Raw genomic sequence first — 23990 nt, 5'->3', positions numbered from 1 at the left:
TTCAATTAACCCTAAATGCAAAGATGGCAATGCCCGACGGAACCCTTGAAACCTTAAAAATGTGGAAGACACCATCGTTTTTCTGACTCGAAAAGTGTTTATTTCTGTAAGTTTCTCCATTGAAAATGAATAGTTTTAAGAAACAAAAACATTGATATCTAAATCCGGAATTTTCATCTTTGAATTGAGGGTAACTTGAAATTAAGTTTATCTGCCTCTTTCAGGAAACCATTTTGAAATATACCCATAAGAGGTTTAAAAAATTCATGGAAAATAAAACTTTTTTGTAAAACATGATTATTACCCTGATCAAACCTGGTCGGTAATTCTGTTGTTAGATTTAACAAAATCTTTAAAATAAATAATAGTTTTTTTATTTTAAAACTTAAAAGAATAAATTTTAAAAATTATTATGAAATAAATAATTATTTCTTTAATTAGAACTCTTTTAGGCACTGTACATGCAATGGAAACATTTCCAAGCAGATGTCCTGTAACTGATGAGGAAGATTCTGTTATGCTTGCAAATACTATCATTGTCAGTGTATACCTTGCAATCTTCATACTTTCAAACACCATTCTAAAATTTCTTTTTAGAAACGAGAACCAAGACAATGTCCAAGGCTTTCGATTAAAAACCATGACAATTGGGATTGTGTTTGTAGCAGGACTGTTTGTTTTTATTGGAATAGTTCATTTCCTGCCAAACTCTGATTTTGGCCTAAAACCAGTCTATGTACTGACAAGTGTATTTATTTCAGCATTAGGTTTGTATATTATCAAAGAAAATGAGTTCACTTTCCCTTTTCTTGTAAACCTGTTCCTATGGGTTAAATGTACGGATGCCATCGGTCCTATCGTTCCGGCATACCCCATACAGGAGCTGAATCCTAGAGTACTAGAAAACAATCAGGACTGTAGGATTATAGATCTGGAGGATGATGGAGGAATATATATGGGATGAACCTTGCAGGATCAGAATCCTAGAGCACTGGAGAACAACCAGACCTAGGATTATAGATCTAGCTAGAGGATAATGGAGGAATATTTATGGGGTAAACCTTGCAGGATCAGAATCCTAGAGCACTGGAGAACAATCAGGACTGTAGGGTTGTAAATCTAGAGGATTATGGAGGAATATTTACGGGATGAACCTTGCAGGATCAGAATCCTAGAGCACTGGAGAACAACCAGAACTAGGATTATAGATCTAGAGGATTATGGAGGAATCTTTATGGGGTAAACCTTGCAGGATCAGAATCCTAGAGCACTGGAGAATAATCAGAAATGTAGGATTAAAGATCTATGGGATTATGGAGGAATATTTATGGGCTAAACAATGCAGGAGCTGAGAATTATTGATGCCGATGGAGACTTTGCAGGTTCGTTGAACCTTGAATGAGCAGAGTCCTAGAGCACTGGATATGATTAAGGAATGTTGTAAAATATTAATCCAATGCCTACTATAGACTTGATTCTATAGTAGGCATTGGATTAATTCAGAAGTAAAAAGCCAAGATTGAATGAAATAGCAAAACATGGTTGCACACAAACTATATATACATTATAACAATACAAACGATTAGTGTTGGAACAACTAAAGTTGATCTAAATACACACAACATTCGCTGGAGCGAATTTATTTAAATTCAACTCTTCAGCTCAGACTGTTTGTTCTAACTGCCAAGTCTTGGGGGATCTGCACCCATCTGCTCTTCATCACCCATCTACTCTTCATCTGCATCCATCTGCTCTTCATTACTGATCTACTCTTCATCACCCATCTACTCTTCATCACCCATCTACTCTTCATCACCTATATACTCTTCATCACCCATCTACTCTTCATCACCCATATAATCTTCATCATTCATCTGCTCTTCATCAACCATCTACTCTTCATCACCCATCTACTCTTCATCAACCATCTACTCTTCATCACCTATACACTCTTCATCACCCATCTGCTCTTCATCACCCATCTACTCTTCATCACCCATCTACTCTTCATCACCCATCTACTCTTCATCACCTATACACTCTTCATCACCCATCTACTCTTCATCACCCATCTACTCTTCATCACCCATCTACTCTTCATCAACCATCTACTCTTCATCACCCATCTACTCTTCATCACCCATCTACTCTTCCACCAGTAGAATAATTTGGGTTTAAAAAACTTTACCATGGAAACAACATTTACAAGTATATAAATTATATTTCTGAATTATAAATTAAAAACCTTGCTCCAATGCCTCGATGCTAACACTCTGCAGAGGTCACATAATTGAGAAATCAAATATTAATCCCTGAATTCAAAAGTGTCCAAGTAGATATCTAGATCAATCATTTAAGATTTATAATAGACGAATAAAAGTTCCGATCTTTGAACTGAGTGAAGATTTTATTTCAAAGTCAACGAATTTTTTGAAATTTCTCTAACCAGGCTGTCAGGGCGTTTCGCGCCAATCTTCTGTTTCAACTTTCTATTGTTGCTCAATTTTTTAGCTCATTCTCTTCGAAAATTAAATTTTGCTGTTTCCAATTTTATGTAATTCTGCATCCATAAACCTTCCTTCGGGTCATGTGAGGTCCCAAAAAATGTGGGCCCGATCGGTTAAGCCGTTTATCGGTAACAAACAAAACACCCAGACAAGCAAAGTATATGCATAGATATATAATATATGTTATAGATAACACCATAGTTTTAGGAAGAAGTAATTATTTCCTTTTACTGATAGCGCTGATTCAAGGATTTATAACTGTAATTGGATAATGAGATAGATAGAAAGATAGATGTTACCGCCATACTATTTCTATTAGTACAGAATAGACAACAAACACATGACTTAACCCTGATTGAAGGATTCATATCTCTAATTGGATAATGAGATAGATAGAAAGATAGATGTTACCGCCATACTATTTCTATTGGTTCAGAATAGACAACCAACACATAACTGAACCCTGATTGAATCAGGCGCTAATGGACACGTCATACAGGAGTGATAAGTGTACGTATATCAACTGTTTCCTGTGATTACTACATTAGGTTTTTTAAATATTAATAAAATCAACAAATATTTTTCTTTTCAAGAGCATTAATATCAAATTCCAATGCTGAAAAAAAGAGTGTGTAATATTAAATTAAGAAAAATAATTTTACTTTTTTTTCAGAATTAGATGTTTTAAATATTTTACGGGCAGCGAGAGGCACTGCATAATCTAATATTTATCTTAACATTCAAATAAACTTTAATCAGATTTTTTAGAGAAAAACTATTTAGACAATAAGAAATATAAGTTTTCCACGTTTAAAAATAGGATTGTAAATAATAAAGTCAAAAGTAAAATTTGTATCTTGTATCTTAAATACAGTATTACTGTGTAAATGTGCATGATTAAAAAGCAACATAAAGTGCAACCTCATCCAAGTCTCTAAAGTTGCATTCTTTGTGGTTAACCCTGTATGATAGATATATTTACTCCTATTATTAGAGGCAGGTGCAGTGTGCAGCTTAATTTGGCAGTGTTCGGTTTGTAACACCACTTTTTTACAATTTGTGCTACAGTCAAACCCTTAATAACGAATACATCGGAAGAATTTATCAAATGTAGTATTCTTCACTTTCTGATAATGGAATGTTGCAGATATTTAGTTTTTTACTTAAATGATGTTATGGAACTCTTTAAAACTGTTCCCGCATATTTATTTATTTTCGCAAAAACTGAAATTTACGTAATATAGTATAAAACTCATTGAAAAATTGTCAAGACGACATTTGATAAATTCTTCCGATGTATTCGTTATTAAGGGTTTCACTGTATTGTAATGGTAGTGATGCTGAATGCATGTTGTATGTTACCAATGTCTAAATTTAATGAATTTAAGCCGCATCTTAAATCCCCCAAAAACCGGTTTTATTGAGCGCCGGCTTAAATCTTGAAAAATTTAATACAATTTTAAGCCGCGGCTTAAATTCTTTAAATTCGACCTCAACCTAACTTTTATTTATGCTGTCAAGCCACCATTTTCTCCCTACGTTAAATAAACACATACAAATTTCGCAGATTTTTCTGATTATTTTGTTAGATTTAAATCTGGATTTTTGGGAGGCGAAACTTTTTATGTCTGAGGTGTCATTATCCTTTCCTTGAAAAAGAACATCTGATATCATGAGATGTGATTTGCTGAGAAAAATATATTCAATTGTAAAAAATCAAACAAAATTTTTAACAAAGGAAATATATTTGATATTTATGATGTGGTTAAGATAAATATATCTAATAATATAAATGGAGGGTGTACAATGATAAATCTCTGTATTTGGAACTTGAGGACGACATTTAACGCAGCCGGAATTGGAGCTCAAATCGTCGTAGGGAGTGTAAAGAATTTGGCATTTTTTTAAATTCTGAAACATGAACTGATTGTTTCCTTAAAACGAAAAAAGTAATAGCGAAATAATCGTTTTATTTATTAAAACTTATACATGGTCTTTTCGTTTGTCGTTTATCAAAAGTTCTCTCTGTTCATTAATTTTGTATTTACCGTTTTTTTCAAATAACGAAGGTTTTTTTTAAATTTTGAAAATTGAATACATTTTGGATCTAAATTTTGTTTAAAAAGTATATAGTTTGAAATATTGAAGGTTTACACAATCAGGTTGCAAAGATATGAACTAGAAAATTTGAGTTTGTAGGAAGACTTAATTTCTTTTGCCTTAAAAAATAGACTTTATAATGGTGTAGATAGTACCTTGACTCATAAAATTAATAAATTGGAAGACGACATTTAAACAACTTTATGTTTATTTCATGTTTTAGCAAATAATTTTTAAAATCAACTTTATATGTATTGAGTCAAATGGGTCTGCAAAAACTGCTATATTTTAAGAACATAACTAAGTAACTGAGTAACTGAGTAACTGAGTAACTAATTAACTGAGTAACTGAGTAACTGAGTAACTGAGTAACCAAGTAACCAAGTAACTGAGTAACTGAGTAACTAATTAACTGAGTAACTGAGTAACTGAGTAACTGAGTAACTGAGTAACTGAGTAACTGAGTTAGAGTTGTTTTACTATGACACGATGCTACCACAGTATCAAATGGCAAGGGAAAAAAAGAAAAAAAGAAGGGATGAAACCTAAAACTTTTATCGTTTAACTGTATCTCTGTATTTTCTGTAGAAATTAATAAATCTTATCATATTTTTCAATTTTAAATATAGTTTAGATACATGGCTCATCCCCTACCAAAGAAATGCTGCGCCAATGCCAGGTAACAAAAGACGATCTTAGCAGTTTTTAGCTATAAAGGGATTGTTCAGTCATTTATAGAATAAAAATATAATACAGTGAGACCCTTAATAACGAATACATCGGAAGAATTTATCAAATGTCGTATTGACAATTTTTCAATGAGTTTTATACTAAATTACGTAAATTTCAGTATTTGCGAAAATAAATAAATAGCATTGAATATGCGGGAACAGTTTTAAAGAGTTCCATGTAATCATTTAATTAAAAACTAAATATCTGCAACATTCCATTATCAGAAAGTGAAGAATACGACATTTGATAAATTCTTCCGATGTATTCGTTATTAAGGGTTTCACTGTAATTAAATAAGCCAGAAATATCATATTAAAGGTAGATGACTTTATTTATCCTTAGAATCGTCAAATTCAAAGAACTTTAGGTCGTCTTTACAGTTTCATCCTTTGTGGTTAACCCTGTACATAAATGCCCTGTTCCCTGTCTCCTCTTTTTCTGCAATGTTTTTACTTGATAAAAAGCTTAACTTCTTCTGATAATTTGAAAGTCTTGAGTTAAAATACGTATATTAAATAGTATTTAAAAGTTAAAATTTAAGGTTTATTTTAAATTATTAAGAAGATTACTACAGATATTGCATTTACAAACCAATACAATGAAGACGACTTTCAATTTCCATTTGTTATTTTTACCAAGCTTTTATAACCATGGATGGATACACAAAGAGAAGCTGTCAAATAATAATTTCTCTTTGTTTAGTTCATTGTATTGATAAAAATAAATAACAAATATTGAATTTAGGAAATCGTGTTGCTGCTCCACTCGATACATGCTCACCAAACTTCGAAACACAGGTATCCAACCCTCGTGCTGAAGATATTACACAAAAAAGTGCAAAAAAGCGATTGTTTGCAAATCCTATCCTTACATCCTTTATTAAAAATAAAATGGTTTTTGGTGAGTTTACATTTTAGTTTTCTTGATTGATCAAATTTTATGACCTTTAATTGTTTTATTTTGTTTTGATTAAAAAAGAGTAATTAAAAAAATTATGTTTTTTTGTTAAAAGAGAAATAAATACCTTTGTTTATTTTTGTTTAGGAACAAAAGATTTGCTTTTTTAGAATTAATAATATTTGTTTATTAAGGATCAGAAAAAAATTCTAAAAGATAGTATTTTTGTTTGTTTAGGATAAAGATGAATGTTTTGATATGGTTCATGATCAAAATTCAGGTTTGTTCAACATTTAATCCAGGGGGGCTGTGTGCTGTGTGCCTGAGTTTACGATTGGGGAGGGGGGGGGGGGGTTTTCCAACCCCCCCCCCCAGGTATTTATTCAAAATAACTTAGCAACGGCTTTCATTAGAACGCTAAAACTTCTTCACTTTTTCAATATAATAGTTTAAACAAATTTTGCTCATTTTTTTTTTTTTTTGATGCATAGGGTATGTTGGAGGACGGTTAAACGACGGGTAGGTGATTAAAAAAAATCAGAAATGGTTATAACTTTTTTTAATTAAGCTACAGGGCTAAGACTTAAATATTAAAATATGGATATCCGTTCCTTACCCTATCCATTAAATTGATGAGAAGGTTGAAGTTGGACTAAGGACATCTCCCCTATCTCAACTCTAAGGGCAAAATCAATCTCAAGAACTAACGACGGTGAACCCAGACCGAAATATATTTTGAATAAAATGAGGAACTAACATTTACTAGTTTACCCTACAGAGGTTTCTTGCATCATATCACCATCACAGAGTTTTAAAGTTCAAAGCTGGAGGGAATCTTAAATTTAAGAAAACAGACAGTATTAATTCCCTGCAGTCGTCTCTGAAGTCTCATCCTTTGTGGGTAACTCAGTAGTAAAATAGAGGGTTAACTGCAATGTAACTTGAATTATAACAGGATCACTTTAAACCATTTTTTGATTCCTTCGGTAACAATATTTATTACTGTATATTATATTTTATATTTAGAAATTTACGTAATTTTATTAAGAAAATTATATTTGGTGTTTAATTATAGGAAAAGTTAATTTAACGTTGAACTGCTGTATATGGAATGAACTCATGTTTAAAAAGGTAAAAAATATCAAAATAAGAAAAATGTTTTTTCATAGTTTTATTAATTTTAGGACAGTTTGATTTCAGCAAACGCTTTCAGGTGTGAAATCTTGGTCTGCGAGGAAAAGGTGACATAATTCTAAATATTATTACTAAACAAAATTAACTAAATATATTCTTTTCTTAATAATAAAACTGCCCAGAATTTTATAGTTCATTTAACCCTATCAAATGGGGGGGGGGGGGGTTGGGGGTTACTACCACCCCTGTGGTTTCTTCTACATACTTTTTGAACTTTTTAAAAATCCTTCCTTACACCCTAACCATTAAAGTTAGAGGTCTAATTTTTTAATGAGCAGGCCTTGAAAAGTTGAACTAGGTACACATATCACACTCCCCTATCTCAACACCCCACCCCCCACCCCATCCAATCAATTTTAGACATAAATAGCACAATCGGGATAGGGTTAATATTTAAATAGTTAAAGCTCAGAGATAAATGCATTAGATATACTCGTCTTCAGTTGGTTTTCAAACCCGTAATAAACGAGTAACAAGTTGGTTTACAAAACCGTAATGAACAAGTCACAAGTTGGTTTACAAAAGCTGTATTTAGATGAACGGTCCTGGAGTTGAAATAGTTTCTAAGCATCCTGTTTTTACAGAGGGAAAACAGATGACTGGTTGCTGCCTTAGGGTAAATATTTCTCTTTTATATCGCTTTTCAAATTTAAGAACATTCCTTTTAATATGTTACAGTGATATCCAGAAAACTGTAAAATAGGAAGACGACATTCAAGCAATACTGAAGTGCATTTCATTTTGTTACAAGACAAATAGCTTTACTGTAGCAAGATATCAAATCACTTATAAAGTAAAATGGGTCTGTTTACGTTGCACTAATGCTGTGCCTCATGTTCATTGGACTTCCAATTCCGGAGTTTTCTGGTTATTCCTGTATTATAGGATGGAGTAATGTACAAGCCAGGAGCCACATTTTTCGATGGAAACCTTGAGAAAACATTAGTTTGCTGTTCAGGTAGTAATATTAAAAAAGGAAACAGGGAAGACATAAAGGAATTGAGTTTTTGCCACAAACTCAAATTTTTAAATTCCTATATCTTCACAACCTGTAGGTTTAAAATTTTGAAATTTAAAACTTAGATTATTTATTGTAACAGAATTTAAATTATGAAATATCGAAGGTCTACGAAGGTGGGTTGCAATGATATAGTGATTTGAAAATTTGAGTTTGTGACAATGACTCAACTCCTTAGGGAATATGATGCGTTTACCTGTATCATACAACGTTTCGAGCAATTTACAATTTGCGATTTCTAAAGTGCAAATGACGTTATTAGACCAGTGAGGGTAAAAATTCAAACTTTATAAGTAGCATAATTTTACAATTTTTTAATTTAATAGTTTTATAGTTTTATAATTCTATAATTTTATAATTTTATAATCTTATAATTTTATAATGAAAAAAAAATAATTTCTTGCTTTTGAATTTCACTGATACACTGTCGTTCAATTTAACAATTTACTAATTTGAAATACAGGGATACCCACAAAGGTTGAGACTGCAAAGACGACCTAAAACTACTAAAATATAAAGATCCCAAGGTCGAATTAGGTCTTCTTCCTTTATTATAGTATTTTAATAGCTTATTAAATGATTTAGCACAGAAAGAAACAAGATTAAAGTTACAGGAGTCATGTATATAAAGAAACAGACTGTGTAAATTCTGTACAATTGTCTACGAAGTATTATCCTTTGTGGGTAACCCTGTAATATTCACAATTACATTGAATTAAACATTCAAAATGGCTTCCTAAAATTCTAAAATGTCGTTTCTGTTTTAATATTTTTCAAAACTGTCTTGTAAAATCGTTTTTTACAAATTAAAACTATGCCTGTAATATGATAATCATATAAAAGGCTGTTTGAAGGATTTGAAATTTTTTATTTTTCTAAATTTTCTAAATTTGATCTTCTCCATTTTAAAGTTTTTTTTTCATTTTTCATTTATTTTCTTATTTTGTTGTTTAAAGGTGATGTGTTTGCGTTATTGGAAGAGCCGAAGGTAAGATACAGGGTGTCCCACGAAACATGTCAAAGAGAATAATAATAAATATTTTATGGCATCCATACTCCAGTAAAATTGATTTCTAAGCAAAATATATTTGAATAAAGTTTATTTAAACTAAATAAACTGCAAAAAGTCTTTTATATTCAATACAGCATATTGAAGAAGACATTCAAAACTATTCACCAACTGTCATGTTTCGTGGGACACCCTGTATTTAAAATATATACAAAAAATACATTTTCACATTTATTAACGTTTTAAATAAAATAACATTCTGCTACAGTAATAAGAAACCTCTGGAAAAAGGGAGTTGACTTTTAGACTCAAGTTATGACTTAAAATCGTCTAATGAACTTAAGACAATGTGCAGTGTAAGAAGACCCATTTTACTTAATAAGTGATTCAATAATAGTAAGGCTTTTGGCTTTTTAAACACATCAAATACACTTTAGCTATAATGTCGTCTTCCTAATATACAGTTCTAAGATTATCACTGTAGGTAATGTTTTTGCGAAATCAAAATCCAAACATCCCTAGTTATACAATGATTTGGATCAGTTAACAGCTTATTTGAGACATGGAAAATTTTCGGTTCAATGAAATTTTGAAGTTGTAGCTGTAACATTTGTGAATATAGGGTTACCTATGAATGATCAGAAATACTAAAAATGTGACGATCCCAAGTATTTTTATCATGTATCTATTCTGCAGGGTAATGTTGATCCGCTCTACCGCCCATCCGTCCTATTGCTCAACCGCTATACTGCATATATGACCTACTGCAACTTCCGACCTACGACAGCTGTTATTTTTGTGTTATTTGAGGGTTAGGTTAGGTTAAGAGAATTTGTGGGCCGAGCGCTGCGGCTAGGACAGGCTACGGGGCCGGGCGCTGCGGGCAGAAGTCCATCTAGCAGCTTTAAAACCATGTGCTAGTAGGTCGGATGGGCAGTAGGACGGATCAACGTATGTCCAGAAATACACCATCATTCTGCAGCCTCAGATATTGTAATCTAATGCAGCTTTTTATGATTTGACAAGGAAACATAAAAGTATACGTTGCAAGGAACTGTATTTAAGGAAATTGTCAGTATCCATTTCGTACAATCATCTCTCAAATCTCATCCTTTGTGGTAGATCCTGTATATTAATTTGATAATAATAAGAGAAATTTTATTTCACTAAAAAAAGTCACCCCTAAACGATTATTTAGAGCGTTACCTTAAGTATTATTTCTCAGACTACTTTAAAAATAATTTTTATCCAAGTTTGAATTCAATGAATTTTGAGAATTAAAGAAAGTTTTTATTTCTATCAAGCTTTCAATTAGTTTATAGACACTTAATAATGGAAACAAAGCGGTCCATTAACATATTGTTTTAATGTTTACTAGAAACTTGTAATTTAAAAAAGCTTGTTAAAAATCAAATCCTCAAAGGGACTGCAAGCCTGATTACGAGTGACCCTCTATGCAAAGATGGCAATGCCTGGTTTACAAAGGTATCTTTGTGACTTCGATCTGATAAAAAATGTGGAAGAAACTTTCGTTTTTCTGACTCGAAAAGTATTTAATTATCATAATTTCCCGTTGCTTCTCATAAGCAAGAAATGCGGAAGTCACTTTCGTGGAGAAACCGGAAATGAAAATAAACAGTTTAAATTAACAAGGATATAGATCAGAAAAACCTAATATAAGAGTACAACTGGACCATGACTTGCTATTTAGTAATTCTATCCACTGATTAACAATTATAATAATTCTATCCACTGATTAACAATTATTATAATTCTATCCACTGATTAACAATTATTATAATTCTATCCACTGATTAACAATTATAATAATTCTATCCACTGATTAACAATTATTATTAGGCCCCTGAGCCAGTTACAGAGGAAAGTGAACTGCTTTGTCAAACCTTTAATTGTGCCAGCGTGAATGGATTTCAGTGCAAGGTATTAATTATCAACTATTCATCAGACATTCACTTTTAAATAAAAAATTAAAACATTTTTGCTGTCAAATAAGCTTTTCTTTGGTTCATAATTAAGTGTGTATTTCAAATATATATTTATTGCGTCCAAGGATGTAAGGCAAGGAAAGTCATTTCAGAAGTGTACACATCTTTAGTACTGCAGTGTACTGTCTCTGGGCGCTAATGTAAACACAAGACGGATGTCGAAGCCTGACATGGGATCCATCATTCACATAAAAAATCAATGAAATATTCTGGTCATAGGAAATTATTATGTGAATTATCAAAATTATCAAAATTTAATGCTTTTAACCTCCTCGGATACTAAACGAACACTGATGCATCTATTATTGTTTACAAATTCCGCCCAGAGAGAACTGGTTTTAATATGTACACAGAGTATACACAACCGCAATTGACTTTCCTTGCCTTACATTCTTGATTGCGTAAATGAATTTCATTGTAGGATAATTACTTAATCTAAAATTTACCTTTAACATGTTTTATCAATTATTCATCGAATTGAGTCTCTGTCAACAACTCTAATTTTCTAATCCCTTTTTTTGCAACCTGATGTTGTAGACTTTAGATATTTTATATTATGAATTCTGTTTGGTCAACTAAACTAATCAATGTTTTACACCATCAAGTTGCAAAGATTTAGGTAATAGAACATTTAAGAATGTGGCAAAGACTCCATTTCTTTTAAATGTTTAATGAGAAACTTGGAATCGAAAAAAGATAAATAATATTTTTTTTGTTAGAAATATTATTAAGGTTGGTCGAAGAGTGGATAAACTAAAGTTAAAGAAAACTGAATATGCTCTGTTCCCCTCAGTCATTCACCAGGTTCATAATCTATTTATATATGTATGTAAAGTAGTATAATTTTCGTTGTCCGATCATAACTCAGAAACCCCATGACCGATTTGCCTCAAATTTTGATTGGGGAACTCGGGGGAACCACGGCACCCTGAACGAACCTCTTCCTTTTGTATTTAATCGTGTTTTGTTCTATAATTCAACAATATTTAAACTTTAAACTTTAAACTTTAAACGGAGTGGTCTCTGTTAAAGTTTTTCAGGTAAAACGTGAAAGCCGACAAAAAAGTATTAGAGGGAAAAATCTAAAAGTTTATGTTAAGTAAATAAAATTGTGGTTTATAATCCCAACATAAGGACCGAACAGTTAAATCCGCGTGACAGGAATGTTCTTAGCTTAAAGATTATAAATTCGAGTTTCAGCCGAGTTTTGTTCGTTGAGATTTTGACTGGGGAACCCGGGTCAACCACACTTGAATACCCTTTAAACATTTTTGATAACAAAGCTCTCTATTTTGAAAAATGCACAATACGAAAGGTAAAGTATTGGAGGGGGGGGGGGGGGCGCTTTATAGATTTATAGGGTTAGGTTTAATTATATTTTGTCTAGGAAGGGTTTACAATGAATATGTACGGAGGCAGGGAGAGTTTACAACGAGACTGCCATGGACATTATTTCTTTGCTTCTAATGTCAAACTGCTCAACGATAAGTAAGATATTTAGTTCATAGAATTTTATCATAATTTGTATGTTTGCATTTACAAGGTAATCTGTTTAAATTAAATTATTTCCAGATTCAAAATCTGTTGAAAAAAGCACAAAGGGCTCATTGGTAGGCGACTATATCAATACACCAAAGTCGACTTTTTTATTAAAGTGTTAATAATGTAAACAAGATTTCTTCGATTTTTCAAAAGTAATCAAAAAAAAAGCTTTATTAGTTGACAGCTTATCTTAATTCTTGGCTTCTATGTTTATATGTATCAATGCTGTTTAACACCTTGATATAAATCAAAATTCGTTTTGATTGTATTGCTATAATTACCTACCACTGTATACATTTTAATACAGTGAAACTTAATAAAGAATACATCAAAAGAATTCATCAAATGTCATATTCTTCACTTTCTGATAATGGAATGTTGCAGATATTTAGTTGTTTTTAATTAAATGATTATATGGAACTCTTTAAAACTGTTCCTGCATATTCATGGATATTTATTTATTTTCGCTAATACTGAAATTTACGTAATATAGTATATAAAACTTATTGAAAAATTGTCAAGACGACATTTGATTTTTCTTCCGATGTATTCATTATTAAGGGGTTCACTGTATGTATACCCAGCATAAAATGCCCGTTCAAAGTAATTGAGATTTTTCCACAAACTCTAATTTTCTTATCCCTATGTCTTTGCAACCCTATGTAGTAGATATTTTAAACTATAAATTCTATGATATATCAGAGACTGCAGCAAAGGATTAGAATATTATTGATTTTGCAACAAAGACTCCATTTCTTTGAATCAACGATTAAAAATCCTTCCTGAATATTTAACTTTGAATCGGTGGTTCCATTTTGAAATGGCTGTAGAAAGTTCATCGACGTAGCTCAAATTCATTAAATTCGGTCTCTGCTAATCATAATTTATTAGTATTTTTTAGGGAGGATTTATCTATACCGTTCATGGGTTTAGAAAGGAAACATAACCTGCAAGGATTCCTTCTCAAATTCACCCCTGGCTTTAGACAAGCATGGGCTAAGGAATAGATTTTTAGATTATATTTACGAATAATCTTTTCTTGCCACAATTTGAAGGTTTGAATTTTTAACCCAGATCAAATATTTATTTTTTAATCTACAACCTTTGACACCAATAATTAAAAAAATGATACAGTTAAACCCAGAACTTCGAAGTCATTAAAAGAATTTATAAAATGTAGTCTTGACATATTTTCAATTGGTTTTATACAATTACACCTAAATATCAATAATTGTAAAAGTACATAAATAGCCATGAAATATGCGGAGACAGTTTTAAAGAGGTCCGATTTAATTTTAAAAAAATATATATATATCTGCAGTATTCCTTTATCAGTAGGTTTAGAAAACAACATTTTTAAAATGGTTTCGGGTTCTCCGTAGTTCGGGTGCATATAATACATATTATTCAAACTTTTTTTGAAAACCACTGTACATGACGTTAGAAAAATACCATAAAAAAGGGATTTTATCTTTAATAATTCATTTAATGAAAAATGTATGTACAAATTAAAAATAAAGCTTACCAAAATGTCGGATTTCCCTTATTAATAGATGATAAAAAAGTCCCAAGCAAAAAATATTGTATCTGATTTTTAATGTACATAACATGATTTCACAAGTCATTTTCAAAAAGTTGTGATAATTGTTTCTAAATTTACACTGAAATGAATATTTTTAATCGACCCTCCATGTAGAAATGGTCTTGTCTGATTCACAACGGTACCCTTTGTCTGATCAAGTATGAATAAGATATCAACGTATATCAATTTGAAAACTGATTATTTTTAATGGTGGTTTCTCTTTTAAAGTGACTTGCACATATCTACTGTAAAAAAAAAATAGACATTAACAGAATTAAAACTTTTAAAAATCTTTGAATATTGATCAGATAAAGGTTTTTAAGGGAACCAATTTTTAACGGGCATTTCCATCTTTACTTGAATTTACAATTACAATTTTTAAAATTTTTAATTTGTAAAATCTGACAAATTCTATTTTATGGATTTGAAGATGATAGATGTAGAAGGAGGTCTCAATCCAATGATAAAAGATACAGCTCTGGACTCCCGTGGAAAGTTATTTTTATAAATTAATTAAATTCAGTTTTTTTTTCATCTTCAAAGGAATTGAGATTTAGCCACAAATTCAAATTTTCTAGTTCTTAAATCTTTGCAACAAAATGTTGCAGACCTTTGATATATTTCAAACTAAGAATTTTTATTTGCAAAATATTTAAGTCTCATTCCTTGTGAACAGTACATTGTATCACCTCTTTCCGAAAACCTGAGTTTTTTAAGTTTGATTCAATTTCAAAACTTCTAGGATACATCTTCGCTATGATCACTTATGAGAGGGAAGACGGTATTCAGGTCCAAAGCGTCATCATCAAAATTTGTAACAACTTTTCCACGCCTGAACTTTGATAGTTTCCACCTTTTAGGCTGAACTCCAACCTTCGAGTGTGAGAGGTGGGGAAGACTTCACTGCAGATTTTACTGTTGTACATGGCCACTTTTTCAACAATTTTCAATTAAGTTAGTATTTATTTAGGGTTAGGTTATGTTAAGACACTTTCTGGGCCGAGCGCTGCGGCTAGGACAGGCTAGGGGGCCGAGCGCTGCTGCCACGGGTTAGGTTAAGTTATGACACTTTCTGGGCCGAGGGCTGCGGCTAGGATTCAATCTTGATCTACAAATGTCATCCCCCCTTAATCATGCTTTTAATTAAGTGTGGCAGTGAAGCCTTCCCCACCTCGCACACACGAAGGTTGGAGTTCAGCGTCTGCCTACTTTTTAAATCACGGAATCTTCACCATAAGCTTTATTAAAAAGTGGGCCAAAAAAGCTTATTTAAAATCAATCTTTTCATTTCAGTTAATATTTAACATGTTTTCTTCTATAAATTATTTTTAAGGACAGCCCAGAATTTAAAAATTATTAATTTTGTATACGGTTAAACTGATATTTAAGAAGACATTGGAAGAATTTAAAGAATTTATATAATGTCGTCTTGAATTTGAATTTGAAGCTTGCTTGTATTTTTTCAAACTGTCAAAGCTTTCCGCTTGCAGTTTTACAAGGATATAGTTAGGCGCTAATTTACGTGTAATATCCTTCATCTATACAATAAAACAAGACACTCATATATATGTTGCGTTTAGCCGGCCAAACGGCTTGACCAATTGGGCTGATTTATTTTGTGGACACTCATGGGTGGCTGGGGGGTGTTGTAGGCTGAAAAAAATCGAAAATGTTTTTTTACAAAAATTTTTTTCAAAAATTTTCTTTTTTCAACGGGCAATGCCGGGCCTTTCAGCTAATATTATATAATTATCAGCGGCAAAACACAGTAAAAATATTTCTAAACGACCTTTTAAAAGTTCTTCCAATGTCATGAGATGCAGTAAACCAAAAATAACTTAATCAGTTTTCCTACAGTTAGACCCTAAATGAGCCAATCATCGAAAGAACTTATCAAATGTCGTATTCTTCACTTTTTGATAGTGGAATGTTGCAGATATTTTAGTTTTTTTAATGAAATGATTAAATGGAGCTCTTTAAAACTGTTCCTGCATATTTATTTATTTTCGCAAATACAGAAATTTACGTAAAATAGTATTAAACCCATTGATAAATTATCAAGACGACATTTGATAAATTCTTTCGATGTATAGCTCATTTAAGGTTTAACATTAAGACAAAAGTTTTGAGGACACGAGTGCCAAGCCCTAAAAAAATATTAACGTTGATGATGATGATGTATCTGTGTGTCTGTGCCCCCTGCAGGTATGTTATTATATGTATATTTCTCACTAAGTAGAAATACATATGATCAATGTACAGGTTATGAGAGTACAGAGATATGATCAGTGTGGAGAACTAGATTCAGGATCTGATGTTAAACCAGGTAAATGAATAAAGACGGTTTTAAAAAGTCGTCTTTGATCGAACAGCATTCAACACATTGTTTACAGTGAGAATACAAATAAGTTAAATTTGATGTGGTTATTAAAATATTTAAAAAAAATCAATCTTTAAATGAAAACATTGTGCGTAAACTACTCAATTCTGCGTTTTATTTAAATGTTCATTGAACTGTTTAAATAATTTCTTGAGTCTAAAAGTCGTCTTCCTAGTCCACAGTTCTTGGTTCAACTGTACACAACTATTTAATATCTACAAAACGCGTACAATTAATTTCTGAGATGAGATTTTAAAAGCTTAAACCTGAGTAAAACCTGGTCTTTTTGTCTGCTTAGACCCAAGTCAAGCTCAAGTCAAGACCCAGCCTGTCAAATTTTATTAATTATGTAAAATAAACATACTATGAAAATAATGTATCTACTTAAAGTTTGAACTTTCAAAATTTACATCTCCTTGTCACAGCTGATCTGACGGCATTATGTCTGCTACAGAGAGAAAGCTTGCAAAACAGTCTCTCATTGGTCGAATCAGAACCAATCCTGACTTAGGTTCTATCTAAGCCCGAGTTTGGGTTTTACTCGGGTTAAGCTTTTAAAATCTCATCTCTGTTTATATCTTGTAAACAGTTCTTTATTTCAGGCACTTTCGCAAGCAGAGAAGCATATCTTGGAATAGATAGCAAAGACGACATTGTTGCTTTTCATAGTTTTTCCAATGGGGGACAGGTTAGCTTTAGTTACAGATTTGATTTATATGTAAACGATAGTGTATCTTTCGATCTACGCAAATCCGCTATACTTCACTTCTTACCTACGCCAAATCCGCTATACTTCACATCCGACCTACTAGCATGTGGTTTTACAGCTGCTAGAAGGACTTGTGGCCGCAGCGCCCGGCCCCCTAGCCTTTCCTAGCCGCGGCGCTGTTCCCGCATATTCCATATGGTTATATATTTATTTTTGCAAATACTGAGATTTACGTAAAATAGTTTGAACCTATTGAACAATTGTCAAGACGACATTTGATAAATTCTTTCGATGGCGCATTTAGGATTTAATTGTAATTTATTCGTAGAATATATAAAAACCCGATTTAATCCATTAAAGAAAGTTTATTTACGGAACACAACTATATTCTGAAATACACTATGAACTCGGTTTTGGTGGTTTAAAACTGGTTTAAAGGTCTGTTTACATTCCATTTAATTAGGCTTATGTCGTAGCAATAATTTACACTTTCGACATGAGAGGGGACAGGTGTTTTAAATAAATATTTAAGAATAATGAATTAATTTTCCTAGTTCCATTTTATCTTTTTATGTGTAACTTTATAATTCTGGACTGCGACTACGGTTTGAATACTAGGTTCGATTTCATGTTTCAGTTATGGATGAGTTTGTTTATGACACAGACTACACAGACTGCTTATCTCCTTTCACAGGGTGGGCTACGAAGGCCTAAGTTGACCTGGCAAGACATGCTACGTTTTTGCCATCTCACGGCCACTTGTTGAACATAACACCCATTCAGGGGTTAAGTTTTACGACTTTAATTAAAATACTCCAATTTTTTAAACACGAAACATAACATTTATGAATTCAGTCTTTTTTGAAGATTTTGTGTTTCATATCCAAAGGATCCTTAAATATCCCAAAATACAGATGTTTGCTGATTGGTCGTGTAAGTACTTGTGCACAATAGAACATGCTGTGGAAAATATTGCATATTTTAGCTGATAAGCAATCTCTGGAACTCTCTTATCTCTGGTTTACAAGAACCAAAATACAGTTGTACAGCAACCGACAATTAGTCCATTGTATATTACGCAATTTGGTGTTCTGAGTACAAATTATTCTTTTACCTTACCTTGCCTTTATAAATCTTGCTCTTTGCTAGTTAAAATTGCATTGTTTAATTTCCCTATGATTTGTAGAATGATGTCGGATCTGGTCCTAATCCCTGCCATCTAGTGAAACTAAAGGGAAACAACATGAACAGTGTGGACTGGCAGGTATACAGTCAAAACAAGATCAAAAATCATCTTTATTATACTTTTTAATAAAAATTAGTTTCTAAACTTATAAAATGAAAATAAATTCGTTATAACCCTTAGAGCTCAACACATCTTTTATACTTTAATACTAAAGTGCATTTGATAAAACATTATTCAAAGGGTCAGGCTGTACAAGAAGTTTAAGATTTACCAATATCCTTGAAACTTAATCCGATCCAAATTGTGGAATATCACATCGTTTTTCTGATTCGAAAACAAAGTGTTTGTTTCTGTGAATTTCTCCAATGTTTCTTTAAGTGTAACAGGTCAAAAAAAATCCCCATAGAATCGTGGGAGTCAAAGTGGTCAACCCGTTTTGACGCTTATTATTTTATTAACAACAAAAATAACAAAGCAGATATCGGAATAAATAACTGCAATTTATTATAATGATTGCACATAACATTCAACAAAATGTTAAAACACAGTTGCTGCGATTTAACTGATATTTAATGGTAATATATTCAGTGTTATGTATTTACCAAAGGCATTTTTCCAAATAACTTCCCAAGTGACAACTTCTCAAATGTGCAATTTTACAAGTGCGGCAAGTTTTCAAAGTTTAGGCGGCAAGTTCCCAAGGGTATATTCCCAAGTGGCAACTTCCCAACTGTTCAATTTCCCAAGCGGCAACTTCCCAAGTCTATCCTGGCTGTGGAACTCGGCGCCCTAACCTTTTCTAGCCACAGCGCTCGGCTCTTTAGGCCATTCTAGCCGCAGCGCTCGGCCCTCGTAATCGACCTAACAGCAAAGTAAATTAAAATACCCATGGGAAGTTGGCGCGTGGGAAAAGCCCTCAGAAAGTGCCTAACATATAATATTCATGTTGTTTAATAACACATAAAATGTTAAATTCTTTTTTGTTCAGGATGAGATCACGGCCATAGAAGGCGAAACATCCTGTATGCCAACAGGGGTTAAGGTACAGACAAAGACGACATTACAAATCAATATTAGAATTTTCTTTTGCAACGCTAACTTTTCTGTTATACGGTTATGAAGTTTGAACTTAAAACTTCTAGCGCTTATATCAGGCTTAGAATACAGTATGTTTTGTAAATATTAATGTTGACAAAGAAATAAACAAACTCAGAGCTTAAAGGTATACCATAGATGTATATCTCTGAATTCTCATCCTTTCTGGGTAACCCTGTAGATCAAACTTGATATTCAAACAGTTTTTATGCACTAAAAATTGTCACAAGCTCATACCATCAATGTTCATACCAAGGTTATAATGCAAGGAGTGTTAATTTTAGTTGCGTATACTCTGCGTACATATTGAAACCAGTTCTCTCTGGGCAGAACTTGTAACAAGAATAGATGCATCAGTGTTCTTCTAGTATCCAAGGAGGTTAAAAGCAATAAATTTTGATAATTTTGATAATTCACAAAATAATTTCCTATGACCATTTCCAATAATTTTTATGGATCCTATGTCAGTCTTCGACATCCGTCTTGTGTTTACATTACCGCCCCGAGACAGTACACTGCAGTACAAAAGATGCGTACACCTCTGAAATAACTTTCCTTGCATTATAACCTTGGCTCATACATTATGTTTTTTTTTCTTATGCCTTCTTTCTAATTTTATGCACCCTCCTTTAAACTAGGTTGATTGCAATGATAACATCTATATAACTGGGTTCATGGCCAGCAAAAGGTAAAATTTATGAAATTTTTCAAAAATATTTAATGTCGACAAAAACAAAAACTTAATCTCACATTTCATGAACGTTTTAAATTTAAACTTGATGTGTAAATACAGAGCGTTCCACGAAACATGCCAGTTGCTGAATAGTGTTGAATGTCGTCTTTCACATACTGTGTTAGATATTAAAGACTTTTTGCAGTTCATTTCTTTAAGAAATATTAAGAAATATTATATATATTTAACTATGAAATCAATTTTACTATAAAATAACTGTCATATAAAAAATGTTATTATTCTCAAACAACTTATCAAATTATGGAAGAAGACATTTTACTATTCACCAACTGTCATGTCTAATAATTATGCCAAGATTGTTAACAGGGAAGATAAATTTGTTTATGGCTTAATATCAATTTACGTTTTATCCTTATTTTAAACTTCTGATTACTGGTTGGTTCGTTTTTTGAGAACTTTTAAGTTTTTTAGACTTTTAAAAGAAACCACAAATTTTCTATTCTAAGAGAAAATAGATATAAAAATAAACTTGGTTTAAAACAATCGTTTTTGAATTCAGGGTCAAAATTTAGCCTATTTCAAGGAAAGCAAATGTTTAAAGAAACAATGTTTGAAAGATGAAAAATATCTCAGATTTTTGTTAAATCTTTTCAAATTCCAAAAACTTAAAAAAGAACCAAGGCCCATCACATTTTAAATAATATAGTCCTGCAGGCTGCAATATAATATACTATAATTTGATAATATATATAATATAATAATATAATATACTCCTGCAATGTCTTCAATCATAGATAAAGAGAGGAACTGACACAAACTGTAATTTTTAACCCCTATATTTCTAGTTATATTTCTAACACATAGATCTAACAGAATTCAAAGTTAGCAAACTAACGGCCTACAATTAATCAGATTGTTAAGGTTTAACAAATCTGAATTTGTGACATTTTTTCAGAGGATTCATTCGTAAATACAGCAAGAAAGGAGAAATACTGTGGACCAAGGCAGATTTTCAAGATCAGGTGCAGTATTTACTAGCAGAGCATCAGAATATCTATAAAGATAAAGTAGTAATCTCTGTTTCTTTGTTTGTATGTCTGATCATAACTCGGGAACCCCTTAATTAGGAATTCGGTAGTACCATGGAATGTTTAAAGTACTCAGTTTACTAGAACAGAAAGTTTTCGGGCAAAGTTGGGTTCCCAAGCTAGTTTATAAATATAAGTGTAGTTATGTGGGTGAGGGATTGAGGGATAGTGTGAGTGAGTGATTGAGTGAGAGGGTGAGTGAGTGAGTGAGTGAGTTAGAGAGTCGGTAAGTGAGTGAGTGAGTGAGTGCACTACTTAGTAAAAAGCAAAAAAAAGATACGATTGGTTTTGAAAAAGATTCAATTCGTTAACGAAGTTTTGTCGTTTGATTAGTTTTAAACCTTCATTTTTCATAAAACGAAGGGTTGTTAGTTTTTTTTAAATAAAAAGCGATACGAAAAACGAAAATTGTTGCTTGTTTTTTAAAACGATTAACACCCTCTACCTACAGCCGGCCAAAATGTATCACTTAGCAAGCGAGATGTAATTTAAACATAAAAAAAATGTTTTTAACTCAATAGTATTGGTGCTGTGACATATACCATAGTTTCAATGCGCTAAAAATATTAGTATTAGATACTGATATTTCTGATATAATGAGACCTAATTTAATGAATATTAAGAAGTAGTTCAACTCCACAAAACATGTTAAACCACTTCATGTTATTAGCTATTTTGTTTGATATTTTGAACAGAATGTGAGATATAACTTTTTATGTTCATGTAACATTGAGTTGGAAATAAAATACATATTCTGAAAATTTTGCAAAGTATTTTCTGTTTCATGCATAGTATATTAGTTATATGGAAAGATTGATGAGTGGATTTTGTTGAAAAGATAAATATTTATTGAACTATTAGCAAACTTTACATATTATGATTTATTATTATTTTTGCTAAGGAACCCGTCTAATTCATGAAATAATTAGACGGGAAGCCCGTTTAATTTATCAATTAATTAGACGGGAAGCACGTCTAATTTAAGAATTAATTAGACGGGAAGCCCGTCTAATTTAAGAATTAATTAGACGGGAAGCCCATCTAATTTATGAAATAATTAGACGGGAAGTCCGTCTAATTTATGAATTAATTAGACGGGAAGCCCGTCTAATTTATGAATTAATTAGACGGGAAGCCCATCTAATTTATGAATTAATAAGACGGGATGCCCGTCTAATTTATGAATAAATTAGACAGGAAGCCCATCTAATTTATGAATTAATTAGACGGGAAGCCCATCTAATTTATGAATTAATTAGACGGGAAGCCCGTCTAATCTATGAATTAATTAGACGAGAAGCCAGTTAAAGTAGAAGAATGAAAACTATCTTTATTTTGGAGAACAACAAAAGTTTAGACAACCTTTGTTGTATTTCAAAATAAAAATCGCTTATAGTTAACAAAAAATCTCTTAATTGGCAGCAAAAGTTGTATAACTTGCGTCCAAATAAGTGATTTTTTTGTTAAACATAGGCAGTTTCTTTCGCTTATTTGGCAACCATCCAACTTTTGTTGCTATTCACGCGATTTTTCGATTTTGTAATATCAAGCAATTGGCCTTAATTCTGTAAACTATGTTTCGAGGATTTTTTATCTAAAAAGGATTTGATCTAGGTTACTGAAGTGATCTATGATCCCCGGCAGGATGTCCTTGTAATAACTCTTAGGTAAACAAATAAAAGAAAACAGAATATTCTCAAAATTGTAAAAGACTGAGATAATTTAATTAAGATCGGAAGTTTCTTTTTTTGATCATATTTTTTTTTTAAAAACCTAATCTAATTTAGAATTTTTAAAAAATTGGACATTTGAATGAAATGGGGAAAAAAATGAAACAAGAAAGAAAATATTGTCTTTTTTTGTTGGGGAGGGTTAAGGGAATGGAGGGGGGGGGAACATTCAAAACATATAATGCATTATATGATTATATCTATAATAAATTGTCATTGCATATCCAGATTTTATATTTATATCAAATTGTTCATTTTTTCTTAGTCTTAAATTTTCATCATATATTTTCAATTATTTGATAAAAAACACATTATTTTGTAAAAATGATATTGTTTAGTACTGAACGAATGATATTGTTTAGTATTGAACAAATGATATTGTTTAGTACTGAACGAATGATGACAATCTCCGCAGACGGGAAGGAGCTAAAATCACTTGATATAAAGTAAAAAAAGATTTATAATTTTTAAAAACCAAAACATTTACATTATATTAAAGTCCATATTGTTAAAAATCACTT

At 31.7% G+C, this 23990-nt stretch overlaps 1 protein-coding gene across 2 annotated transcripts; it reads left to right on the top strand.

The window, feature by feature from the left end:
* The first annotated feature begins 5203 nt into the window (after nucleotides 1-5203).
* On the top strand, nucleotides 5204-23946 carry LOC111709154 (uncharacterized). Of its 2 annotated transcripts, none has more exons than XM_023482765.1 (22): nucleotides 5204-5286; nucleotides 6084-6136; nucleotides 6474-6516; nucleotides 7312-7367; nucleotides 7421-7477; nucleotides 7966-8046; nucleotides 8316-8388; nucleotides 9405-9436; nucleotides 11318-11398; nucleotides 12196-12267; nucleotides 12851-12951; nucleotides 13907-14006; nucleotides 15018-15078; nucleotides 15330-15376; nucleotides 16850-16913; nucleotides 17570-17655; nucleotides 18863-18940; nucleotides 19851-19904; nucleotides 20596-20645; nucleotides 21607-21673; nucleotides 23354-23406; nucleotides 23856-23946. In XM_023482765.1, the coding sequence occupies exons 1-22, from the start codon at nucleotides 5280-5282 to the stop codon at nucleotides 23917-23919; spliced, it is 1380 nt and encodes a 459-aa protein (XP_023338533.1). In that variant the 5' UTR covers nucleotides 5204-5279; the 3' UTR covers nucleotides 23920-23946. The 2 variants fall into 2 exon arrangements, with proteins under 2 accessions (XP_023338533.1, XP_023338532.1); XM_023482764.1 differs by having other exon boundaries at nucleotides 23808-23934.
* The last annotated feature ends 44 nt before the right edge of the window (nucleotides 23947-23990 follow it).

Source organism: Eurytemora carolleeae, unplaced genomic scaffold (genome assembly GCF_000591075.1).
Source record: "Eurytemora carolleeae unplaced genomic scaffold, Eaff_2.0 scaffold220, whole genome shotgun sequence".
NCBI lineage: Eukaryota > Metazoa > Arthropoda > Copepoda > Calanoida > Temoridae > Eurytemora > Eurytemora carolleeae.
The sequence above is the reverse complement of the archived record's forward strand: the minus strand, read 5'-3'. Positions and strand labels throughout refer to the sequence as shown.